The following is a 21,538-nucleotide window of genomic DNA, read 5'->3' as shown; positions in this document are numbered from 1 at the left end:
CATTTTTTGAAAAAATCTGTGACCCCGGACCTGTAAAAAATCTTCAAAATCTTAAAATTTTGCAAAAACTTTTTTTCTCTCGAAACAACCAGAAATGCTTGAAAATACGCTAGCAACACCATTCGGAGAGTTTTGGATTAATTTCTAGCCCGTATCAGGAAAAAAAGAACTTGGGCATTTTTTGAAAAAATCTGTGACCCCGGACCTGTAAAAAATCTTCAAAATCTTAAAATTTTGCAAAAAATTTTTTTGTCTCAAAACAACCAGAAATGCTTGAAAATACGCTAGCAAAACCATTCGGAGAGTTTTGGATTAATTTCTAGGCCGTATCAGGACAAAAAGAACTAAGGCATTTTTGAAAAAATCTGGGACCCCGGACATGTAAAAAATCTTCAAAAATCTTAAAATTTTGCAAAAATTTTTTTTCCCTCGAAACAACCAGAAATGCTTGAAAATATGCTAGCAACACCATTCGGAGTGTTTTGGATTAATTTCTAGGCCATATGAGGAAAACAAGAATTTAGTCATTTTTGAAAAATTCTTTGACCGCAGACCTGTAAAAAATCTTCAAAAATCTGAGAATTTGGTAGATAAAGAATATGGATGGAAATAAATAAAAGAAAGTCAAATACCTTTCTGAAGTCATTGTGAATCACGTCTGTCAGCATCCAAGTGACATCTGAAAAATATTTGTAAAGATTAAAAAACGATGCATTTTTGCTGCAAAAAAGATTGAGAAATAGGCATGAAAAAAACAAAAATTTTCACTCCAAACAACCTAACGGCTCATGATATATTAAAACAGGAAAAAAAGTTATCTTGAAACGTTGCAGGGCATGTATTGCAAATGAAGCACCGAGTGATCTTTCAAAAATCTGGACCATTGACCGGTAAAAAGTAAAAATATCTGAAAATTTCTTATTAAAGTTTTTCACTCGAAACAACCAGAAATGCTTGAAAATACGCTAGCAACACCATTCGGAGAGTTTTGGATTAATTTCTAGCCCGTATCAGGAAAAAGAGAAATTAGGCATTTTTCGAAAAAATCTGTGACCCCGGAGCTGTAAAAAATCTTCAAAATCTTAAAATTTTGCAAAAATTCTTTTTCTCTAGAAACAACTAGAAATGCTAGAAAATACGCTAGCAACACCATTCGGGGAGTTTTGGATTAATTTCTAGCCCGTATCTGGAAAAAAAGAACTGAGGCATTTTTTGAAAAAATCTGTGACCCCGGACCTGTAAAAAATCTTCAAAATCTTAAAATTTTGCAAAAACTTTTTTTCTCTCGAAACAACCAGAAATGCTTGAAAATACGCTAGCAACACCATTCGGAGAGTTTTGGATTAATTTCTAGCCCGTATCAGGAAAAAAAGAACTTGGGCATTTTTTGAAAAAATCTGTGACCCCGGACCTGTAAAAAATCTTCAAAATCTTAAAATTTTGCAAAAAATTTTTTTGTCTCAAAACAACCAGAAATGCTTGAAAATACGCTAGCAACACCATTCGGAGAGTTTTGGATTAATTTCTAGGCCGTATCAGGACAAAAAGAACTAAGGCATTTTTGAAAAAATCTGGGACCCCGGACATGTAAAAAATCTTCAAAAATCTGAAAATTTTGCAAAAATTTTTTTTCCCTCGAAACAACCAGAAATGCTTGAAAATATGCTAGCAACACCATTCGGAGTGTTTTGGATTAATTTCTAGGCCATATGAGGAAAACAAGAATTTAGTCATTTTTGAAAAATTCTTTGACCGCAGACCTGTAAAAAATCTTCAAAAATCTGAGAATTTGGTAGATAAAGAATATGGATGGAAATAAATAAAAGAAAGTCAAATACCTTTCTGAAGTCATTGTGAATCACGTCTGTCAGCATCCAAGTGACATCTGAAAAATATTTGTAAAGATTAAAAAACGATGCATTTTTGCTGCAAAAAAGATTGAGAAATAGGCATGAAAAAAACAAAATTTTTCACTCCAAACAACCTAACGGCTCATGATATATTAAAACAGGAAAAAAAGTTATCTTGAAACGTTGCAGGGCATGTATTGCAAATGAAGCACCGAGTGATCTTTCAAAAATCTGGACCATTGACCGGTAAAAAGTAAAAATATCTGAAAATTTCTTATTAAAGTTTTTTTCTCGAAACAACCATAGATGCCTGAAAATACGCTAGAAACATCATTCGGAGTGTTTTGGATGAATATTTAGGTCATATGAGGAGAAAAAGAACTAAGTCATTTTTTGAAAAAATCTGTGACCCCGGACCTGTAAAAAATCTTCAAAAATCTGAAAATTTTGCAAAAAGTTTTTTTCTTTCGAAACAGCCAGAAATATTTCCAAATATGGTAGAAACACCATTCGGAGCGTTTTCGATTAATTTCTAGGCCATATGAGGAAAACAAGAGCTTAGTCATTTTTCGAAAAAATCTGTGACCTGTAAAAAACCTGTAAAAAAACTTAGAAAATTTCAAAATTTTGCAAATAAAGAATATGGATGGAAATAAACGAAAAAATGTCAAATACCTTTATAAAGTCATTTGAAAACAAATCTGTGAGCTTCCAAGTGACATCTGAAAAAAATTCGTTAAGATTAAAAAACAATGCACTTTTGCTGCAAAAAGATTGGAAAAATGCAATCTTTTAAAAATAATAACTTTCACTCCAAATAACCAAACGGATTATGATATATTAAAAACACGGAAAGAAGAGTTTTTGAGAGGTTGTGAGGGCAAGTCTAGCAAAAGAAGAACTGATTCATTTTTCAAAAAAATCTTTGACAACAGACCTAAAAAAAAATTTCAGAAATCTGAAAATTTTGCAATTTTTTAAATCAAAACAACCTGAAGCGCTTGAAACACCATTTGAAGAATTTTTGACGAAGTTCTAGGTCATGTGGAAAAAGAATACTAAGTTATGTTTCAAAGAATCTGTGACCTGGGACCTGTAAAAAAATTTGAAAAATCTGATAATTTTGCATTCACTCAAAACAACCTGAAATGCTTGAAATAGGTTCAGAACAGCATTCCGAGAGTTTTCAATACATTTCTAAGTTATATCTTTGAATATAAGGACCCGTAAGTAAACTTTGTAAAAGCTAAAAATTTTGCAATTTTGCTTTCGCCTTTTTTTAAACTGATCAAAATCAAAATAAAAAGATCAACAGAGAATCTTGTTTTAGGCTTCATATTGGAAAAGGTTGGAGGAAAACATCTTGTTCGCATTGAAGAACTCGATTTTGATGATGAAAGGTTAGAGTGGAGATATAGAGAATGAACTTAAAGAATACATAGATTTGAGCTATGCATAAATATATAGTAGAGATGTTGAACTAGATGTGTTAAAAAGAAAGTGTTTGTTTTTGCTAGCTAATATTAAACATCATTGCAAAGCTAAAAAATCACTTTTTCAGCACGAGACCTCTAAGTTTGAAAAGAGAATTTTTCAATTGGATATGCAAAGTGATTATTATCCATATCCACTATGGTGCAAACAACCTTGTTTCTTTCCACTATAGCGGAGATGATAATAGTGTCAAAAAGTATCAACAAAACTAAATGATTAGATCCCATACAATGCGATAAATCAAGCTATTTTATACCAGTTGATTTCCTTGAACAAACTGGATTCTGAAAAACCTTGCCAAGACCATGTAGGAGCATAACATAACTGCTCCTTTGCAAGCAAAAGTAAAATATAAGTGATCCCATGAAAATAGGGAGCTGCCAAACAAGGTTTTTAAGTGATGATGTCACAAAATATATATTTGAATTCCTAAATTTGGATCACATACCATAAAAGCTTCATTTAAAATCTCTAAGTGCAGCAAATCAGCTAATTGTAATCAGCTGAGATCTGGTCACTTAACACCTGCCAAGCTATTCCCCATTCAAATCTCTGCAGTTTGGTCACTGTTAATATTTATATGAGCCAGGCCTACTATGACCTGATAGCAGATTTTAAAACTTCTATTGGTCATATCTCATGAATTTATTAACACATTTCACTTTTTTTTCATTTTCAAAGGCATTTCATGGTTGGACAGAAGCAATTATCGACCAGTGACGCTGACATCAACAGTATGCAAAGTAATGGAGCATTTTGTTAAGGAGGCTGTGCTGAACCACATGAGAAAGCATTTAGTTGAATGTCAACAAGGGTTTATTGGAGGTAGATCCTGTACAACAAATCTATTAGAAGTAATTGACCGCTGGACTAAAATATTTGATGAAGTGCATGCACTAGATGTTACATACTTGGTTACATTCGCAAGAGCATTTGAAACTGTCCCTCATCAAAGATTGTTATGGAAACTTAACAACTATGGTATTAGAGGAAATGTGCTAGGGTGGATACAGGATTTCCTATCTGATAGTCGTCAATGTGTAATGGTTAACAAATCCTGCTCTAATTGGTTTCCAGTCCTTAGTGGAATCCCTTAGTGGATTGGTTTGACTTAAATTTCATTATTTCAATAACTGCCCCTTAGCCCTCCCTTTTACCTGTGTGGTCCCTGTAGGATTTTGCTACAGGCTATGAGCCTATGCAAAAATTGTATAAGTATAAGTATAAGTATAAGTGAGTAAAAGAATACCTAAAGTTATCCAGAAATTAAGAACATCACCCCTTGGCAAAAATTATCTTGTTCTTGTATACAAAGAGTGAAGCCTATCAACATAGGCGAGGTTCTGAAAAAACCAGCATTTCTGTGCTGGTTTGCAATGTAATGCTCTTTTCATTTCTAACAAACACCGTTCAGTGCAATATTCTTACTTCTGGATCCTTTGCGCAAATAATCTCTCCTTTCCTGCTGATGCTGTCGCTGATACTGAGTGGTGTCGTTCCGTTATCACAGCATGCAACCAAGTAAAGGCAACCTTGATGTGTTTCTTTCAGGCTGGTTGCACTTGCAGCTTTCTTGTTCTCTGGCAGTTCACATCCCAAATAATATGACTTTTCTTAGTCAAGGCATGGTGTAATCCTTCACCATTTCGTCTTTTAGACCACCCATATTGGGACCTTTCATGAATGTTGCTGTTGAAGCCTCGTTTGGAAAATATATCCCATGACCCTGGAGCGGACCGCCGGATGCGCCCGAAAAAGGGATGTGATTATACCAAATTTACGGAAATTTTCATAAAACTATAAATTGAGTTATCAAAACAGTTTTGTAATGAATACTATTTTCATGCAGTTAGCTGTTTGAATGACATCTGCAACTATGTGTAACTTATTAATGAGTTGAGCAACATGAAAACAAAATCATAGGCACTTCTAAACCAAATGAATTCAGCGACGCAAAAGCGTCTCAAAACATAAGGAATTTACCAAAAGAAAGGTACAATGCAAGAATGATACAAATGTCTTGTGATTACTTCAGGAAAATCATGTGACCAATAAAATATGATAGCATGATCACTAATGTTAAAGCACATAATTGCTTAAATCAACGTGTGACAACTGAAGCCCAATCATGTGATCACCAAAAAACCTATCTTGTTGCAGGGCCGGCGAAACGTATTTGAAAGTGGAGGTGCCAAAATATCAAAGCCTTGATAGGACCTAGGCAAGGCCGCTTCTGTGGTTGGCGGCGAAGACCGAGGTACAACTTTTTTGTTTGGGGGGGGGGCAGCCCTGATCAATAAGTGTAAAAAACAGCCATATTTTACAAAATAAAAGTGTTTTGCTTATACTATTCAAGTTTTTGAGGAAGCCAAGGCCCCCCCGCCCCCGCCCCCCGCTTTGGTATCTGGGTCCTTGGTTGGTGATAAGAAAATTTTTAGAATTATTGTGTCTTAGGGATGGACAAAAAGTGTATTCAAAATGGATTCTGACTGAGGAAAAATTCGAGGCAACATATTTAAGCTATCCACCATACTGAAACAAACCTTGACATACTACAAACACATGCAAAGGAGCCTTCCCGGACGCACCCATACAAAGTTACCGCAGACCGAAAAACCTCCGGGATTTACTGGTTCGGGCCAAAATAAAAAGTGCCACGCCCAGTGATCCCAGGGGTTCTTACAAATGCCACTCGCGACGTAACTGTTTAGCATTTCAAACATATCACAGACGGGACAATAACATTGAACTTTTCTAACACTGGCAAAAACTACGACATAAAACAACGATGCGAGTGCAACTCCACCAACGTCCTATACGCATTACAATGCAAACGCTGTATAAATAACGGAAACAAAAACTGCCAGTACATCGGACAAACTAGTAGACGACTTAAAGACAGATCTAATGAACACCGATGAGACATTATCAACAAAAAAAGAAGACAAGTCTGGAGTTGCAGAACATTTCTGCAGCCCAGCAAACACCATCAACGACCTTGCCATTACACTATTACTTAGACTTAATGACAAACGAGAAAGTGTTCGTCGAGCTGAGGAGCAATATCTTATTGGCCTGGCGCACACCCTCACCCCCAATGGCATAAACAGAACCACCGACCTTTAACTTCACAAAACAACATATCACCTATCACGCCGTCCTCACAACCCACACCATGTTTTCCTACCATTATAATCATCATCACCACCATTACTATCATCAACATTCCATTATTCTCAGTTCCATCATAATTATTATCATTATCATTTTTGTTTTATATTCATGTTCATAGTCATCATATTTATATTATACTCATTGCAAGATTCACAGAATCCGGCGGACAGTCAATCCTGCGATTCTTCCTTCTCACACAACATATTTAAGATTTGTTTTAACAATATGTCTCATAGTCTGGTTTATTGTAATGTTGACTTGAAATAGGAATGATTTTGCAAAGTTTTAGAATAACCTTTATAACATTACTCTTAATGAACCTTTTTTCAGACTTTAAAAGTATCCAAAATAAGAATGGGGTAGAAAAAAATGAAACACGGTTAAAAAAGCATTAACAATGAAGTATGGACAGAAGAACTATCAGCTAAAAATAAAAGATAAAGCAATTTCGTACAGTTAGGATAAAATTTTGTAACATCTGTGAGAATCTTAAATTTTTCGGAAATAAAGTGCTTTTAACAAAAGAATCTTGATTTGAAAAACTTCCGAACTGGGCTAGTAGCATTTTTAATGGCGTCTGTGTTTTCTCTTTCTTGGGAGTGGATTATCGATACGATCAAACTTTAAGTTTTCTTGATGATACTTTTTAAGAAAAAATCTGCCCGTTCATTATTTCTCATATCCTCAAAATTTTTCTTTCCAGCTATTTCTTTTTCTTCAACAGCTAATTTATTTTATTTTGTAATGTTTCTAAGAAAAATTGTCAACAAATAGACCTTGTTTGCCAAGTTTAGGCCATAGAAAAAACGAAACTCCGTCAATTTGTGCTGGTACAAAGTCATTCTGGATCAGGATTCTTGATATATTTCCTAAGCCAAGCTGTTACTCGCTGTACGACTTGGATGTCTTGTGTGGTATATCAACCAAGCTAAAGCAAAGGGTGTATTTCAGAGATTACTAAGGCCCGTTCACACGGGAACGCAATCGTTCCGTTCCGTTCTTATCCGTTCCGAAAAGCGTAACGCTCAGGGGTTGTGTTCACACGGGAACGCTTCAAACGACATCGTTCCGTTCCAAAAAGTGGAACGATAAAATAAGTGATACGAAAAGTGGAACGGTACACAATCGTTCCGTTCCGTTCCCGTGTGAACGCGCAGAACTGGTCCAGAAAATGGAACGATAAGAGTTTTGTCCTTGGCGCATGCGTCTGTGTTGTTGTTGAGGGAAGGAAAAGGTGACAATAATAAACTTAGCGAAGAAAATGGAGGATTTCAAAAACACCATTGGCTGAATCTCGCCCTTAGTCCATTTAAAAGATTCAACACCATTCTGCAAACATTGAAATTCCTTTCTTTTAGGGTTGGCTTCAATTTTCCCACGAGCTTGCTTATTTTGGGGCGCTTTTGTATTCTCCATTTATTCAAATTGTTTAAAAAATTCAGAGATAGCTCAGAGATAAATCGAAATGATGAAATCTATCTCCATTATGGACATGCGCATTAAAAATCATTCGCTTATTTTGGCGCACAAAATGCAGAACGGAACGATTGCGTTCCCGTCTGAACATAAACAAAAATCGATACGCAATCGTTCCGTTACCGTGTGAACAGTATAACTTTTCGTTCCAGAAACTGGAACAAAAATGGAACGGAACGATTGCGTTCCCGTGTGAACGGGGCCTAAGCATAGTTACGTAGAGAACGATATAGTACATTTCTTTTCACTTTTGCCTAAAAAAATGTATATTTGCTCTTGAGCCTGGCGACAACGGGGTTCCCGACAAATCGAATAACAATCATAGATTTCAGAGAAAATGTGGCAAACGTAAATCACGTTCTCCCGGGACTCAGATTCTGGACCGTGATGAAATTGACATTGGTAATTGGTGCTCTTTTTTGTTCGAAACTTTGTTTTACCTAGGTGTTACAGTTTTTGCTGCGCTTCCGAGAACAATCAAAACGAACTTCAACAGACTATTTTCCTTTGTTCCACAACAGCTCTGCAATAGTTAATAACAGTGATAGTTTTAAGCGCTTCTGGTTTAAAAACGGGTCACGGATCAGAAACAATGCCAAACGAAATACTATACTCTAGTGTCTCTAATAGACGCCCCCATGTATTGATTTCAGAAGAATTTGCCCTCCCCTGTCGCTTATTTTTTCTTGTCATAATTTCCCTTGTTATGTTTGTCTATCTCTAACCATCTATCCATTATCAAGTAACCAGTGTCACCATCCTACTAATTCCATTGCCTTTTAATAAAAAGATATCCAACATCCACTCCTTCTGTTAGCTCCCTTTTTGCTATTGAAATTTGCTGACATTTTATTGAAAATTCGCCAACCTGAACAGCCTCTTCTATTAGCAAGCCCTTTCTATTGAAAACTGGTCGACATGAACACCCCCTTCTATTAGCACCCCCCTTTTATTGAAAATTGGCCGGAATGAGCACCCCCTTTCTATTACCTCCCCCCTTCTATTAGAGACACTAGAGTATTGATATTACATTGTATTTATTCATATATATTTCTATATTCTGAAGAATCTTACAGCGAAACGTCAACCAAGTTGTTTTTATATACCAACTCTAAAAAACAACCAAGAAATAACCCAAACAATCAAAAAAAAATTAAAAAAAACAACTTATTGAAAGAAAAAGTAGGAGAAGGACTCATACTCGAAAAGGCAAGGACACCAAGATTTTATTTACTCCCAAAAATTACTCCCAAGGAAGCTGAGGAAGACCTGTCATCAGTTCTGTGGAATGTCATTCTAGCAAAAATTCCATGGATTTTAAATCACTATACACCAATATTCCAACTAACGAAGGGATACTAGCAGTAAGACAAACCTTACAAGAACACATAAACAAACGTAGCCTACAAACAGATCCTGAAGTTGGAACATTCTCAATTTAAGGTTACGGTAAACGTTTTCTGGATGAAAACATCCATCTTTTCGACTTTTTCACATCCAAGTAGCCGACATTTCAAGGCACACAATGATACCAAATTTGAAACAAACAGAAATTTTGAAAATGGAAAATATTCCATGTAAACGAAGGTTTCCATAACTTCTTTATCAGAACTTTAGTTGAGGCCTGAAAATCTCTTGACCTGTTAAGCGGATTATCTTTGCTTTGCGGTTGTGGTCATGTATCCAATTTTCGGGCGTGTTTATTTAAACAGGTTTATTGATCCTAAAAGCTTCAAGTGACTTGACCAGGATTACACTGTGGTTTACGAGTATACCTTGCAAGTGCTATCAGTAAAATCCCGTTCTCTCCGGACTTACAACTCCTCTACATACAGGTACAAAAAAGCTATTTTGTACCCAAGGAACCAATCGAATGGCTCAAAGCTTTGCACACGGCCAGGACAGATGTCAGGTAAGCAAAGAGTGTCTCAAAATTTTTACATTTGATCTGGTCCGTCTTTTATAGCCAAAGACAGCTATGAGAGAAGAAAAATTGTTTGCCAGTTTTTGACAGGTTGTGGTTTCCAGAGGAGGAGGTATTTGAAAAATCTGAGACACACTTTGGTAGCTAAGGATCTGCGCTTTCTGCTGCTGTAAGTCAGATTTTGTTACCTGAAACGCAAGGGTACAAAATAGCTTTTCAAGGTGGTACACTCATTTAAGCAATAAATTTGCCTGGAAAGTACAATTTTACAATCTTTGCCAATTATTTTAGTATGGTTGGAATCACCACATTCTTGTGCATCGAATGATGTGTAGTTTACTCTGATTCCGTTAATAGTTTGCTTTTAGGAAGAGAAAACCAAATATCATGTCAAAAACGTTTACCGTAACCTTAAACCCCAATACGAAGGACACTTCTAAAGACCCACCTGTGATTGCTTACAAGAGAAATAAAAGCCTCAAAGACATTTTAGGAAGCAACAGGATCGAAAACAACCAACTGATTAAGACAAATAATAGTCAACATTTGGGAATTTGCAAACCCTGCAACAAGTGCTGAGGAGAAGGGGGTTAGATGGGTCACTGACCCGGGCGGCCTTGGCTATAGTGGCCCATAAATAATAATTCAATTTGAAAAATTTCTGAGCAATAATCCAGCCTCTCCATTACCACAAACTGTCATGAATAGAGACAATAATGCAAAAGTCTATGAATGAATTAAGGTAGAGCCAGTTTGAGTCTTTCATTACCTTGGTGTTAAAAATATTTTTGTTAATAATTTCTCAAAAATTTAACAAGCATTAATACTATTTTCATAAATTTTAACATAACATAACGACATCGGAACAGAAATAAATAAATGTTTTGATATATTCAGATATTCATATGTTTATTCAACTTTAAATTCTTTCCTATCAAAACATAGCAATTGAAGTAACATAGACAACCATGTTAAATCTCCGACAAAACAAGAGGATTTCCGACAGAATAGCAGTTTAGCTCTACAGGGGGTTGTTGCCCCCTCTGACCCCCTTCTATATACGCCGCTGCCACCAGAGCAGTTTAGTCACCATAGCAATTTTAGCAACCAAAATAGCCACCATAGCAATTTTAGCAACCAAAATAGCCACCATGGCGATTTAAGCAACCATCATTTTCAAAAATTCCAGGGGGAGCATTCCCCATGCCCCTAGAAACATATGCCTTAGACAAGTTTTGCCATTTATCTTTCGTCCTGACCCGGGGCCCATAAAACCTCACCGCAGCTCTGCCTGAAACACTAAATCTGGAAACTTATGCTGTAAACAAATCTTACAAACGTTTCATTTTCGTAGCAATCAGACAAACCAGTAGCCTGCGCGCAGTCTTTTGTTGCTGTTGCTGACGAGGAATGTAATTCCCGTATGTCCAGCAAAAAAATACTGCGCGCAGGCTAACAAACCAGTCCTTCAAAATATTTCACAATGTTGATTGTAAAAGCCAACACGTTGTCTACCTGGTGGAATGAGTAAGATGCAAATTACCAAACGTGGGTAAGTCCGAAACCCCACTCAATCTGAGAATGAATGACCACCGTCAGGACTCCAAATCTAACGCTAGACCAGCATGCAAACATTTCAATAATGATTATCATGATTCCAGGCAAAATTCATCATAATTGAGCAATTAAGAACAATACCATTCGAAAAAGAAGTCTTAAGGACACGCCTTGAAAAAAGAAAGGATTTCTTTATACAAAAACTTACAACCCTAACCCGACTTGGCTATAACCACATAATCAATCATCCTTTGCCAAACTTTGAACGATATATACCCCTTTTATACCCACAGTCTTGGCCAAGAATGCTGAGACACTTGCAAAAAAAGAAGCTACTTACAATTCGCCCGCCCCCCTTCCCTCAAATCAATGTTGGGATTGGATTGGTAACCAACGTAGTAATCCCCACTTATTCCGTAACCATCTTAACCAACATTGACCCCAGGGGGGAGGGAGTTTAGGCCACCAGCGCATATAATATGAAGATATAGCACGCGAATTCCTTTTTTATTCAAATGTCTCAGCTATTTTTGGCCAGGAGTGCAGTTTTATCATTCGTTCATTTTCAATTTGATTGTCTCGTTCCCAGGGTATGGGTTTAGAATATCTATCATTGTATTAATCAAATGTCACATATATCAAGTAATAATTATATAACGCATTTCAAAATTCTGTAACATTTAGTTTGCCATGATTACGACCTAAGGTCGAAACTAGTCGGCAGTAATCTCGTATATTTTTTTACTAGTACCTATATATATATAATTTGCATACGCATTATCAAATAATTAATTCAAATGCGCATGAATGTAAACATAGTCACTCATTACTCGACGCCATCATTCCATACTCCTATGTGTAACTACTGGATATAAGTACTTTATAAGTGTCCAGAAAAAAATGAATCTCGTTCAATATTCCCTCTCTAAAAATTCCTTTTGTTCTCTGTTCTTAGTCCTAAAATGCAGTGCCAAAAGTTAGAGTACTTAACAACAATGCCGAAGACTATTGTCTCGTACTCAGGTCGTCTGGCCGTGATTTTGACGATCGCTTTCCAGCAGTGAACGGGTAGCTGGCGGCAACACTGGGAAGGCCTAAAGCCAGCCAGGAAAGGAACCGGTTACCTAGCAACAAACGGGTACTCGGTGGCAAAATTAAAGGCAACGAAGAGAGGGGATACCCTGCCATCCTGATGCATGTTTTTTACTCAGGACAAGCGTTCTTTTTAATACGCATGTCCCCTTGTTTAATGGCACGAATTTGGCACTTTACTAGAAATTTTTCTTCAGTCATACTACAACTGGACATCTCTATATAAATAAATGAAACACATTTCCATGTGCAATCTCAAAATAATATATCATTTTTAATTATGTATCATCAGAGTCCGAAGAGTCATAACATACAAGTCCAAGACAAGACGTTTCTGCTTTTGTCGATTCTTCTAATTTTGGTTGATGCTGAAAACCAATGTTACATCATAGATCAGACGGATTTCTTTTCATCGACCAGATATAAGTTAACAAATAATCAATTCTGTTATTTTACCGCTAAACTGCTGCTGAAAATTGGGAAGAGGTTTATATCCAGTAAAAAAGGCCAAAACTGGTAAAATGTTTTTAAGACAGGTTACTAAAATGAATTTGAAATGAAGAAAACAAAAATAATCCTTTAATTATTGAATGAAACTACAAAATCTCTGGTACAAGAACTGTTTCGTTTGCCTCTGTGAAATATGAAATATCAAACTATTAGAAATTTAGGTAAGTGAAAACACTTAGGAAAATATAAATTCTGATACAAATTTCTGACAACGATTAGGCAAAGTAAAACTACCTTTTCTCTAGTATAGATATATTTTTCATCTTGTGGTTCTGAATTGCTACTGGCAATGGGAGGAAGCAGTGGTGATAAGTCCTTGCCATCTTCAAAATCAGCCTGGATCTGTTAAAAAAATATCTTTTAAGCGAGTTTACTATCACCACAGGCAGTGAAAATCAAATGAGTTATCAGCGAGCACATGAAAAGAGACATGTTCTACAATGTTTTTATGAACTAAGAATCTCTCTGTTAGTATCAAAATCGTTTGTTCCAATGATCTTCATTCATGATAGATATGTCTAGAGCAATTACAAATTAACAACTCTACAGCCTATTTATAATATCATTTTGATAACTGGGAACACCTTCGCATTACTTGTAGACTGGTTACGCCAACTAACAAGAAACACATTTGAATTAGAAAGAAATACGACTTTTTTCTTAGATCATTTTGTAGGCTTACCTCTTCGTCCAAAAGCTCTTGACATACTTCTATAGTCCTCTTTTTCGCCTTCGAATTTCCCAGCCTCCTGTTGCAGTATGAATCCTGAAAGAAAACAAAAATCACAATGATAGTGGAGATAATCACAAAGAACCTTAAAATTTTTACAATCAACAGGCTTAAACTGCCGATAACTATAAATTTAGCAAACTTTGCAATTGGCATCAATCTTTCAAATAAGACTAGCTTTTAAAATCTGAAAATTTTTAACCATAAATTCTATACTCAAAACAAACATCAATTACTTAGAACTATGATTGAATTTTTAGGTAGATTCGAAAGCAAGGTGTTTGTTAGAGAAGCTCCAGTTCGTAAATATGTTATGAACTGAAGATACGTGGGGTACATCTGAGAAATTCATACTTGAGGCAGCACTCAGACACGCCAGATGGACAAAATACAGTGCTACCATTAAGGGTTATAACATTCCGCCTCCATTAACCATTGCCATCTCGCTAATTTTCTACCTTTGCAAGGGATGTTCCACCAGTTAAAGCTAAAGGAAATATAATTGCCTTTTTTCATTGATAATCGAGACAAGGACAAAATATACCAAATGAGGCAGTTAAAAATCGCCTCCTGAATTTAAGAAATTTTTGGACATTGTTTCTAGACTACTGAATAAGCAAAGAAATTAAAATTGTGATCTTGGTTCTAATGCACTACACAGAGACTGTAACTCAAAATCTTCATTACTTTAACAAATCCATCGTCATTCATCTAATGCTATAGGTCTGAGCTCTCAATTCTATCATCTTTGTTTCTTTAGTGATAGTTAAGGAACTTGGATATACCGGTAAAGCATTGTAACAGTTAAATTTTTTGTTAGTTAAACAATTTTGCAGTATTCAATCTCAACATCCACCATTGAGTCACTTAATGTATGGATGAACGGTTGAACATATTGTATGAAATATGAAAACACACAACATGATGGCATGGGGCCAGTAAAGAGAATGGGTGAAAATCTTTAATAAATAAGCCTATGGTCGTCTGTGAATTAAAACTGAAATAAATTTCTCTAGAAAGATAGCCATGGCCAAACAGAGATACCTGTGTATTCTTTCTTTTGTATGGTCTTGCTTCCCATGGTACACCACTTGAGCTAGGATCCAGTTGACGCAATTTTTGAATAAATCTATGTTTAAACAATAAATGAAGAAACTTAACTACCCAGTGCATTTTTTTAACAGACAACCAAGCTGATTATAATTGTTGTTTCTAAAACAATTATCAGCAATAAATCAAAAAGTAATGTAAAGAAAACCGTATTGACAAAATAGGCATCTGCAATTTGCTCCTCATGCAGCAAGGAGTGCATTCAAGGTGCCCTTGAATTGCCTTGTCCCTTAAGTTTGAAATTCACCCTATATGCTTGATCAAGCTCACTTCCAATTTGATATCATACCTCTTGTGTTCTCTTTCAAGATATTGAACCCTCTCTTCAAACTCTTTTATCTTTGCATCTGTGTAATCATGTCCTCTTGCACCAGAAAGTTGCTAAGAAAAAAATTACTTGCAATCAAACAACATCTTGGCCTTCAAAAGGAAGTGTTGTGATTCCCATAAACTGATGAATTTCAACCACAAGTACTTGCAACTATAAGCTTGGGATTTCTGAAAGCAAGCAGTAACCTCACCTGTAAGCAGTAGTTAAGTTCTCTTTTTATACTTGGTATCCACTTCTTGATTTCTGCACCAGTGTTGAGAGATTGCTGGAGAAGTAATGTATGTAACTTGCTGTGTTACAATTTTCTTGGGAGAAGTAATCAGTTTAAAATGTTTTAAATTTTTTCATGCAAAGTTATATATAATTGATAGTTAGGTAATACTGGATTTAGTTTAAAATCTCATTTTGTAGTAATAAATTTCAGGCATTGTTAATGAATATATTGTGCTAGCTATTTGATTCATGTTAATTTTATGCAAAATGATTAGTCCTCTGCGGAATACAATTTTGCAAAAAAAACTGAGTAGATTCTAAGTGAGATAAACTGAAAACAAAATAAAATTCTTCAAAGTAGAGTTAGAAATGCCTACCAGATGTGGCCTTTTTCTTTCTTTGTCCTCTAAAAGTAATAATAAAAAAACAGTTAGATGGAAGTTGTGCAAAAAACTCTTTAAAAGGTAATGTTGTATATTGGTTAGCTTCTGTCCAAGAAGATACAGTGATAATATTTTTACCACTATTCTAATTGTAACCTTTTCTTTTACTTTCCTATAATTAAAAAAAGAGGCACTGATGTATGGTCGATTTATTGTACAATATAATATGACTTGCAATACAATTCCAGATCATGGCCCAAGGCTGGCAATTTTAACACAGCAGTCACTGCAGAGCAGTGGGCTGGGGGAGGGGACTAAAGCTCCTCCACTAGTGGCCAAAAAATGTAAAAATTAAGAAGAGGACGATCATCAATCCACAGTTATGAGGTCCATTTAAATATATCATAGATATATGAGATAGTTATATAACTATAAGATATATCAGATCAATTTGAATACATCAGATACAAAATAACCAACAACAGAATTTTGACAAGGTGTCAGGGGGTTGACAAAGTTCAGCACAACAAGGTGGACCTTGCTGGTTAATGGTTTTCAAAGAATTTTAGAGACTATGGTGTGAAGAAGTTGTGGAAAGAATTCTTATCGAGAACAATGGATCCTTGTGTCCAAGCAAATATCAATGGCTGGAAACATCAAATGACAAACTTTCAATTTTTTTGGAATAAATCTTTTGCAAAAACAATTGGTCACAGGGATAATCCTTTGTAAAAACATTGGAAAGAGACAAATTGTTACAAACAGGAAAGGGACATGCAGGCCTTCCTGGGAAAAAATTAGCACAAGTGTGGCATTTTGCACCCCTAGACTGTTTTAGGGGTGTGATGGAGTGCTATTGGTGTTTTGTCTCATTTCTACCAAGGGTTTACATATATAGTATATAGAGACTTCAAAAACCCCCATTCTTGAGTCATCTCTTCAGTTTTCACACAACTTTAGCAACAAGTATTTCTGGTGGCATAACGATAAAGGAAAGCTTATGGATATTGCCAGGGATCTTAACTAAATTTGTTGCTGAAAATATTTTACTTGCAGTTCCCTGCAATCTCTCTTGCCACCAACCATGGGGCAGTCTTTGTGAAACCCTTGAAAAAGTTAATATTTTGGCCCCCACTTTCAATCGTCTCTCATCAAAAGGGATATGAAAACAATTTTGAAACAGCACAATTTGAAAACGCACTATTTGAAAATGTCATGAAACGTTTTAGTGTCATGAAACGCCTAAAACAGAAAAATTCTATTGCAGATTTTCCTCTCTTCAAATCCAGAGAGTGAAGCCCAAGTGTTGCATTGTGCTGCACTTATCCCAGCTGGTGGTAACAACTGGATACTGGAATCACTGGCGTAAAAGCAATATGATACAGAAAGCAAGCTTTCCAACATGAGCCATCATCAAAGGTTTTCACATAAAAACTGCAGTCCCTTAGAACATGGATGCCTGACATTCTGATATTTCGCACACAACTTGCAACAAATCGTTGTTACATATTGCTAATTGTTGTGGGCTTAAATAGTATAGCCTAAAATGTAATCGTTGCCCCATTTCAGGAATAGGGCTAGCTCCTTTTTGACTAAGTTTACGAGTGTAGATCAGAAGAAATACAGCACTAATCTTATCTAAACTGGAAGCCTTTTGTTTAAAAATTTGACTTAATTTACCATTCGAAAATGGTATTGAAGAATCATGTACATGCTAACACAGGTCTATGGTAAAATGTGACTTAGTTTTTGTGAGCACTGGGCTAAAAGATGATTGCAAATTGTATAATAATGGTTTTTGCGATGTAAGAATGAAATTTGTCAGACTACTACTAGCCCCAATGCTACAGTCATTTGGTCTGTGTTTGACTGCATACAAGAGTTGCACAAGAAGTCAAAATGATTACGGTTATCCAGGATGGTGGACAAGTCCGGTGAAACACACCAAAATAAAAACAAAAAACAATTTATTGTTTATGTCAACTTATTAGCTTATAAAAAATAGGCATGCGATTTAACACACTCCTCAGTGTGGGGAGGTGTGTACCGGCGTGTGCGAGTGCAATCACACGTCTTTCCTGGAAAGACCTAGACATGTCAGCAGTGTCAAGCAGCTGTGTCAAAATTTGAAGCAGACAATACTTCAAAACTTTAGGCATGACCATTGCTTTGAGCTGTTCTACACATCAATTTTGGTGAAAACAAGACAAAAGCTTTATTGGTGTGCCTTCATTACCAAGAAAAAGATTTGCAATACATGATACTGCAATTCATGATACTGCAAAAGACCTATTGTAGAATCACTAGAACTTTGATTTATTCCAAGCTTTGAAGCATGAAAGCAGCAGGAAATGTTTAATTCTAAATGCCCTGCAATCAAAAGACAGTCTTAAACATGAACTTTTATTCCTAAAATTGAATTACAGTGGTGATGTTGATGTTACAGCTTTCAACTCTCAGCTCGGCTTGTTGCCAGCCATTTTTAAAGATACATTAGACACCACCATAAACTAACTTGCCATGTAGGGCACCATTTTGAGGATACTGCAGGCCCAGCACCAAGAGCTTCAGGGAGATATCCTTTTCAATGAAAAGGCATCTGACGACTTGGCTTATATCAAAATTGACACAGAGATTTAACAGGTTGTCCATTTTCCACTCCAAAAAAACTGAAGATTGATGCATTAAACTTATTTGACATTGGAAACCAATTTGTGAACAATGAATAAATGCACAAAACTTTTGGAAAATTTGTCAGGGAAGACTTTCCATAGATTTACAGGGAGGGCATTCCAAGATACTTTTAAAACTTTGCGTTTGTAGCAAAAATCGTTTAGCTAGCAGCTCAGCTGGCGTTTTAGATGCTTGGTCAGCACAAATTCCTGGGTCAAGCCTCTATTTTATTGAACTGTGTTCATGTAATGAAGTGAATGAATTCATGAAGTGAACTGTGTACAGTTTTAAAATAGGTTTTCCGATGATATCTAGCTTTCCTGGGTACGATACATTTCGCTGCAACAGAGATATTAAATTTATATACATATAGTTTCCCAAGAAACAAATAAACTCACTCTTCCACTGCTCTTCTAGGAAAATTCTATTAAGACCAACGAAGTGTTTTTCACAGTTCCTCGCCATCTTTCTTCATTCTCCATCCTGAGGCAGCCTCGTTTTCGTTTCCACCTTCGAAGCATCCTTTTGGTTCCTCTGTACAGTCAAGATGGTAGGTGCCCAGTCAGTTCACGATTTACGTTCTAAATCCTTTATCATCCAGTATAAAAAAGTATTGTACGACTGTAAATTGACTCAAATCGCTTCAACTGGAATTTTACCAAACAATTAATTTGTTTTTGTGTGTCAGAATACGTCAAGTTCCTAACTCTCCCGTTCAATAAACATCTACATTTTAATGAAATAGGAACTATCCAAAACTACAATTTGAACCTTATCTGTAGTGACTTTCTAAATTTTCCACGCAATAATTAAGATTTATTTCAATCTTCCAGACGAAAGGAACATCCAGCTTTGGAAAGCGACACAACAAAACACACACCTTGTGTGTAAGATGTGGCCGAAAAGCATTTCATATTCAGAAGAAAACTTGCGCCCAATGTGGCTACCCATCTGCCAGGAGACGAGGGTGTAAGTTCTACTACTATTTATTTACAACTATAGTTTTTACCTCGTTGCTTAATTCAAGACTTTCATATCAGAGGTGTTTTTACAGACATATTTTAAAGGATACCTTAATAGTTAAAATGTCATCCCTGTATATGGAAAGATAGGTCATTTTCATTCAGATGCAGGGAATGGAAATGACTATTTTAGAGTTTTTCCAGCATTAGTTTAGCATGGGATACACTCTCAGGCCAGACAGGAGAGTATGGCAGATGCAGGTTGCATACCAAAATTTGAAAACTTGCACCAAATTCATGACAGCAGTAAGATTGACATTTTGCCTACTTTATTCTCTTTGATGGCCAGTTTTCCAAATTATGCAGAACTAGCAATTCAAAACTTCACACTTCTTGGTCTATCAGTATGCCAATCATTCAAAGAATCACAATATCCTTAGTTTTCTGAGTGCCATCTTATCCTGGTCTAGCCCCCTCTTGCTTTCATAAATGTATAGTCCGTTTGGGCAAATAAATTTTCCTTAATTTTTTTGTTATGCTGTAGTTCAAAAGGTAGCAAGCCTATAGACTTGCTTATGTTGGCATTGTTAACTGAATAGTCTTAGGGGCCAGCAGATTTTTGACGACCACTTTAGGTGTAAACGTTGTTTGTGTCATGTTTGAAGTATCAATTGTGCGAGTACCATACTTTCTGAACAGGTGTAGTCCTGTACACAACCCTTTTAATGAAGGGTGTCAAGTATCAATGCTGACATGAAAGCTGGCCTGGAAACACAGAAAGTCTTTCTGTGCCAACCTGATGGTCTTGCAAAACATGATTGGAAAACTATTTTCTCCTTTCTGAAAGTCTTAAGTTAAGACCTGGCCACATTTTTCACCATAATCTTAAACTTGATATCACTAATATATTTCACACCACTGAAATATGTCCAGGCTGTAAACTTTTTGCATGGACATGTTCAATTTTGAGGTAAAAATGTAAAATTTTATAAAATGGGATCTTTGTGCAGCAATGTGTACAGATGCCGATATAAAATTTGAGTGCATGGGCTATATATGTTGAGGGATTTGCGACAAAGTTTCCAGTCTGAAAGTATGTATCACAATGGCAGCCTCAATTGCAAAAAAGTTAGGCCAGCCTCAATTGCAAAAAAGTTAGGCCAGCCTCAATTCGCACAATATCATACTTTGATACACATACTTATTAACAGGGTATACCTGTAGATATCTACTGAAATTAACCAATTTCCTGATTGATGTGTGCCTTTTACAATATAAATTTGATCTCCATGGTTTTAATGATTACTATGGTATCATTTTTTATTCTTACATGTTTCATTTTAATGGTTTGTGCCATTTTTTGAGCCTTAGTGGAGTGAATGATTTTTAGATCTTCATATTTTATTGGTATTTACTGCTATTGAAATGGTGCTTGTATGCCAAGTGTAATGAAATTTTCTTTGCATATAGTTAACTGGAGTATGAAAGCCAAGAGAAGAAGAACAACCGGAACTGGTAGAATGAGGTACCTGAAGAAAGTTCAAAGGAAGTTTAGAAATGGATTTAGGGAAGGAACAGAAGCCAAGTCTCAGAAGAGGAAAGGACAGGCAGCCACTCAAAAATCTACATAAATTCTGTAAAATAAAAGCCCAATCTGAATAAGATCTGAGGAATTACACAGATTTGTCTTTAATTTGTTTGCTTCTCTCCAATATGTTTGGTTGCATCAGTGCTGTCTTTGCAGGTTGAACCCCAAAAGGCTCTTAACCCTATCCAGACTAGGGGGGGGCACAAAGTGCCCCCCCCCCCTGGTTGGTTTTTCTTTCATAACTTCAGGAGTTTCAAAGCAATACCCCTCAGACCTCCTGACTTTTAGTTTTAACCTATCTGACACATGTTCATATAAAAAGATAATTTTTTTATTATTAATCAGGGGGTTGTGTAGGGGCGTTTTCAAAACTAGTCAAGTAAAAAATAGTTCAATCCGCCACGGATTCGCAACAAAAGTAGATATATTGATGAAAATTAGTATCTAGGCATAAATTTGTGCTCTTTTTAT

The 21,538-nt window shown here is 35.9% G+C and overlaps 2 protein-coding genes across 4 annotated transcripts; one reads left to right on the top strand and one right to left on the bottom strand.

The window, feature by feature from the left end:
* Positions 1 to 957: 957 nt before the first annotated feature.
* On the bottom strand, positions 958 to 19,353 carry LOC135694742 (uncharacterized). Of its 3 annotated transcripts, none has more exons than XR_016143907.1 (10): positions 18,916 to 19,353; positions 15,839 to 15,867; positions 15,439 to 15,513; positions 15,207 to 15,298; positions 14,852 to 14,936; positions 13,760 to 13,843; positions 13,312 to 13,419; positions 4,594 to 12,935; positions 2,526 to 2,572; positions 958 to 1,885 (listed from the first exon to the last, which is right to left on the bottom strand). XR_016143907.1 is itself a non-coding variant. In XM_089109557.1 (9 exons), the coding sequence occupies exons 1-8, from the start codon at positions 18,980 to 18,982 to the stop codon at positions 2,528 to 2,530; spliced, it is 585 nt and encodes a 194-aa protein (XP_088965683.1). In that variant the 5' UTR covers positions 18,983 to 19,353; the 3' UTR covers positions 1,224 to 1,885; positions 2,526 to 2,527. The 3 variants fall into 3 exon arrangements, 1 of the variants encoding a protein (XP_088965683.1); XR_016143906.1 differs by having other exon boundaries at positions 959 to 1,885; positions 4,773 to 12,935; XM_089109557.1 differs by lacking the exon at positions 4,594 to 12,935 and having other exon boundaries at positions 1,224 to 1,885.
* LOC148959839 (large ribosomal subunit protein eL37A-like) lies at positions 18,952 to 21,157 on the top strand. Its single transcript, XM_089109560.1, has 3 exons — positions 18,952 to 19,067; positions 19,351 to 19,486; positions 20,950 to 21,157. The coding sequence occupies exons 1-3, from the start codon at positions 19,065 to 19,067 to the stop codon at positions 21,108 to 21,110; spliced, it is 300 nt and encodes a 99-aa protein (XP_088965686.1). The 5' UTR covers positions 18,952 to 19,064; the 3' UTR covers positions 21,111 to 21,157.
* Positions 21,158 to 21,538: the final 381 nt, after the last annotated feature.

The sequence above is a fragment of the Rhopilema esculentum genome, chromosome 8 (genome assembly GCF_057945365.1).
Source record: "Rhopilema esculentum isolate cy_ngs chromosome 8, ASM5794536v1, whole genome shotgun sequence".
In the NCBI taxonomy this organism is placed as follows: domain Eukaryota; kingdom Metazoa; phylum Cnidaria; class Scyphozoa; order Rhizostomeae; family Rhizostomatidae; genus Rhopilema; species Rhopilema esculentum.
The sequence above is the reverse complement of the archived record's forward strand: the minus strand, read 5'-3'. Positions and strand labels throughout refer to the sequence as shown.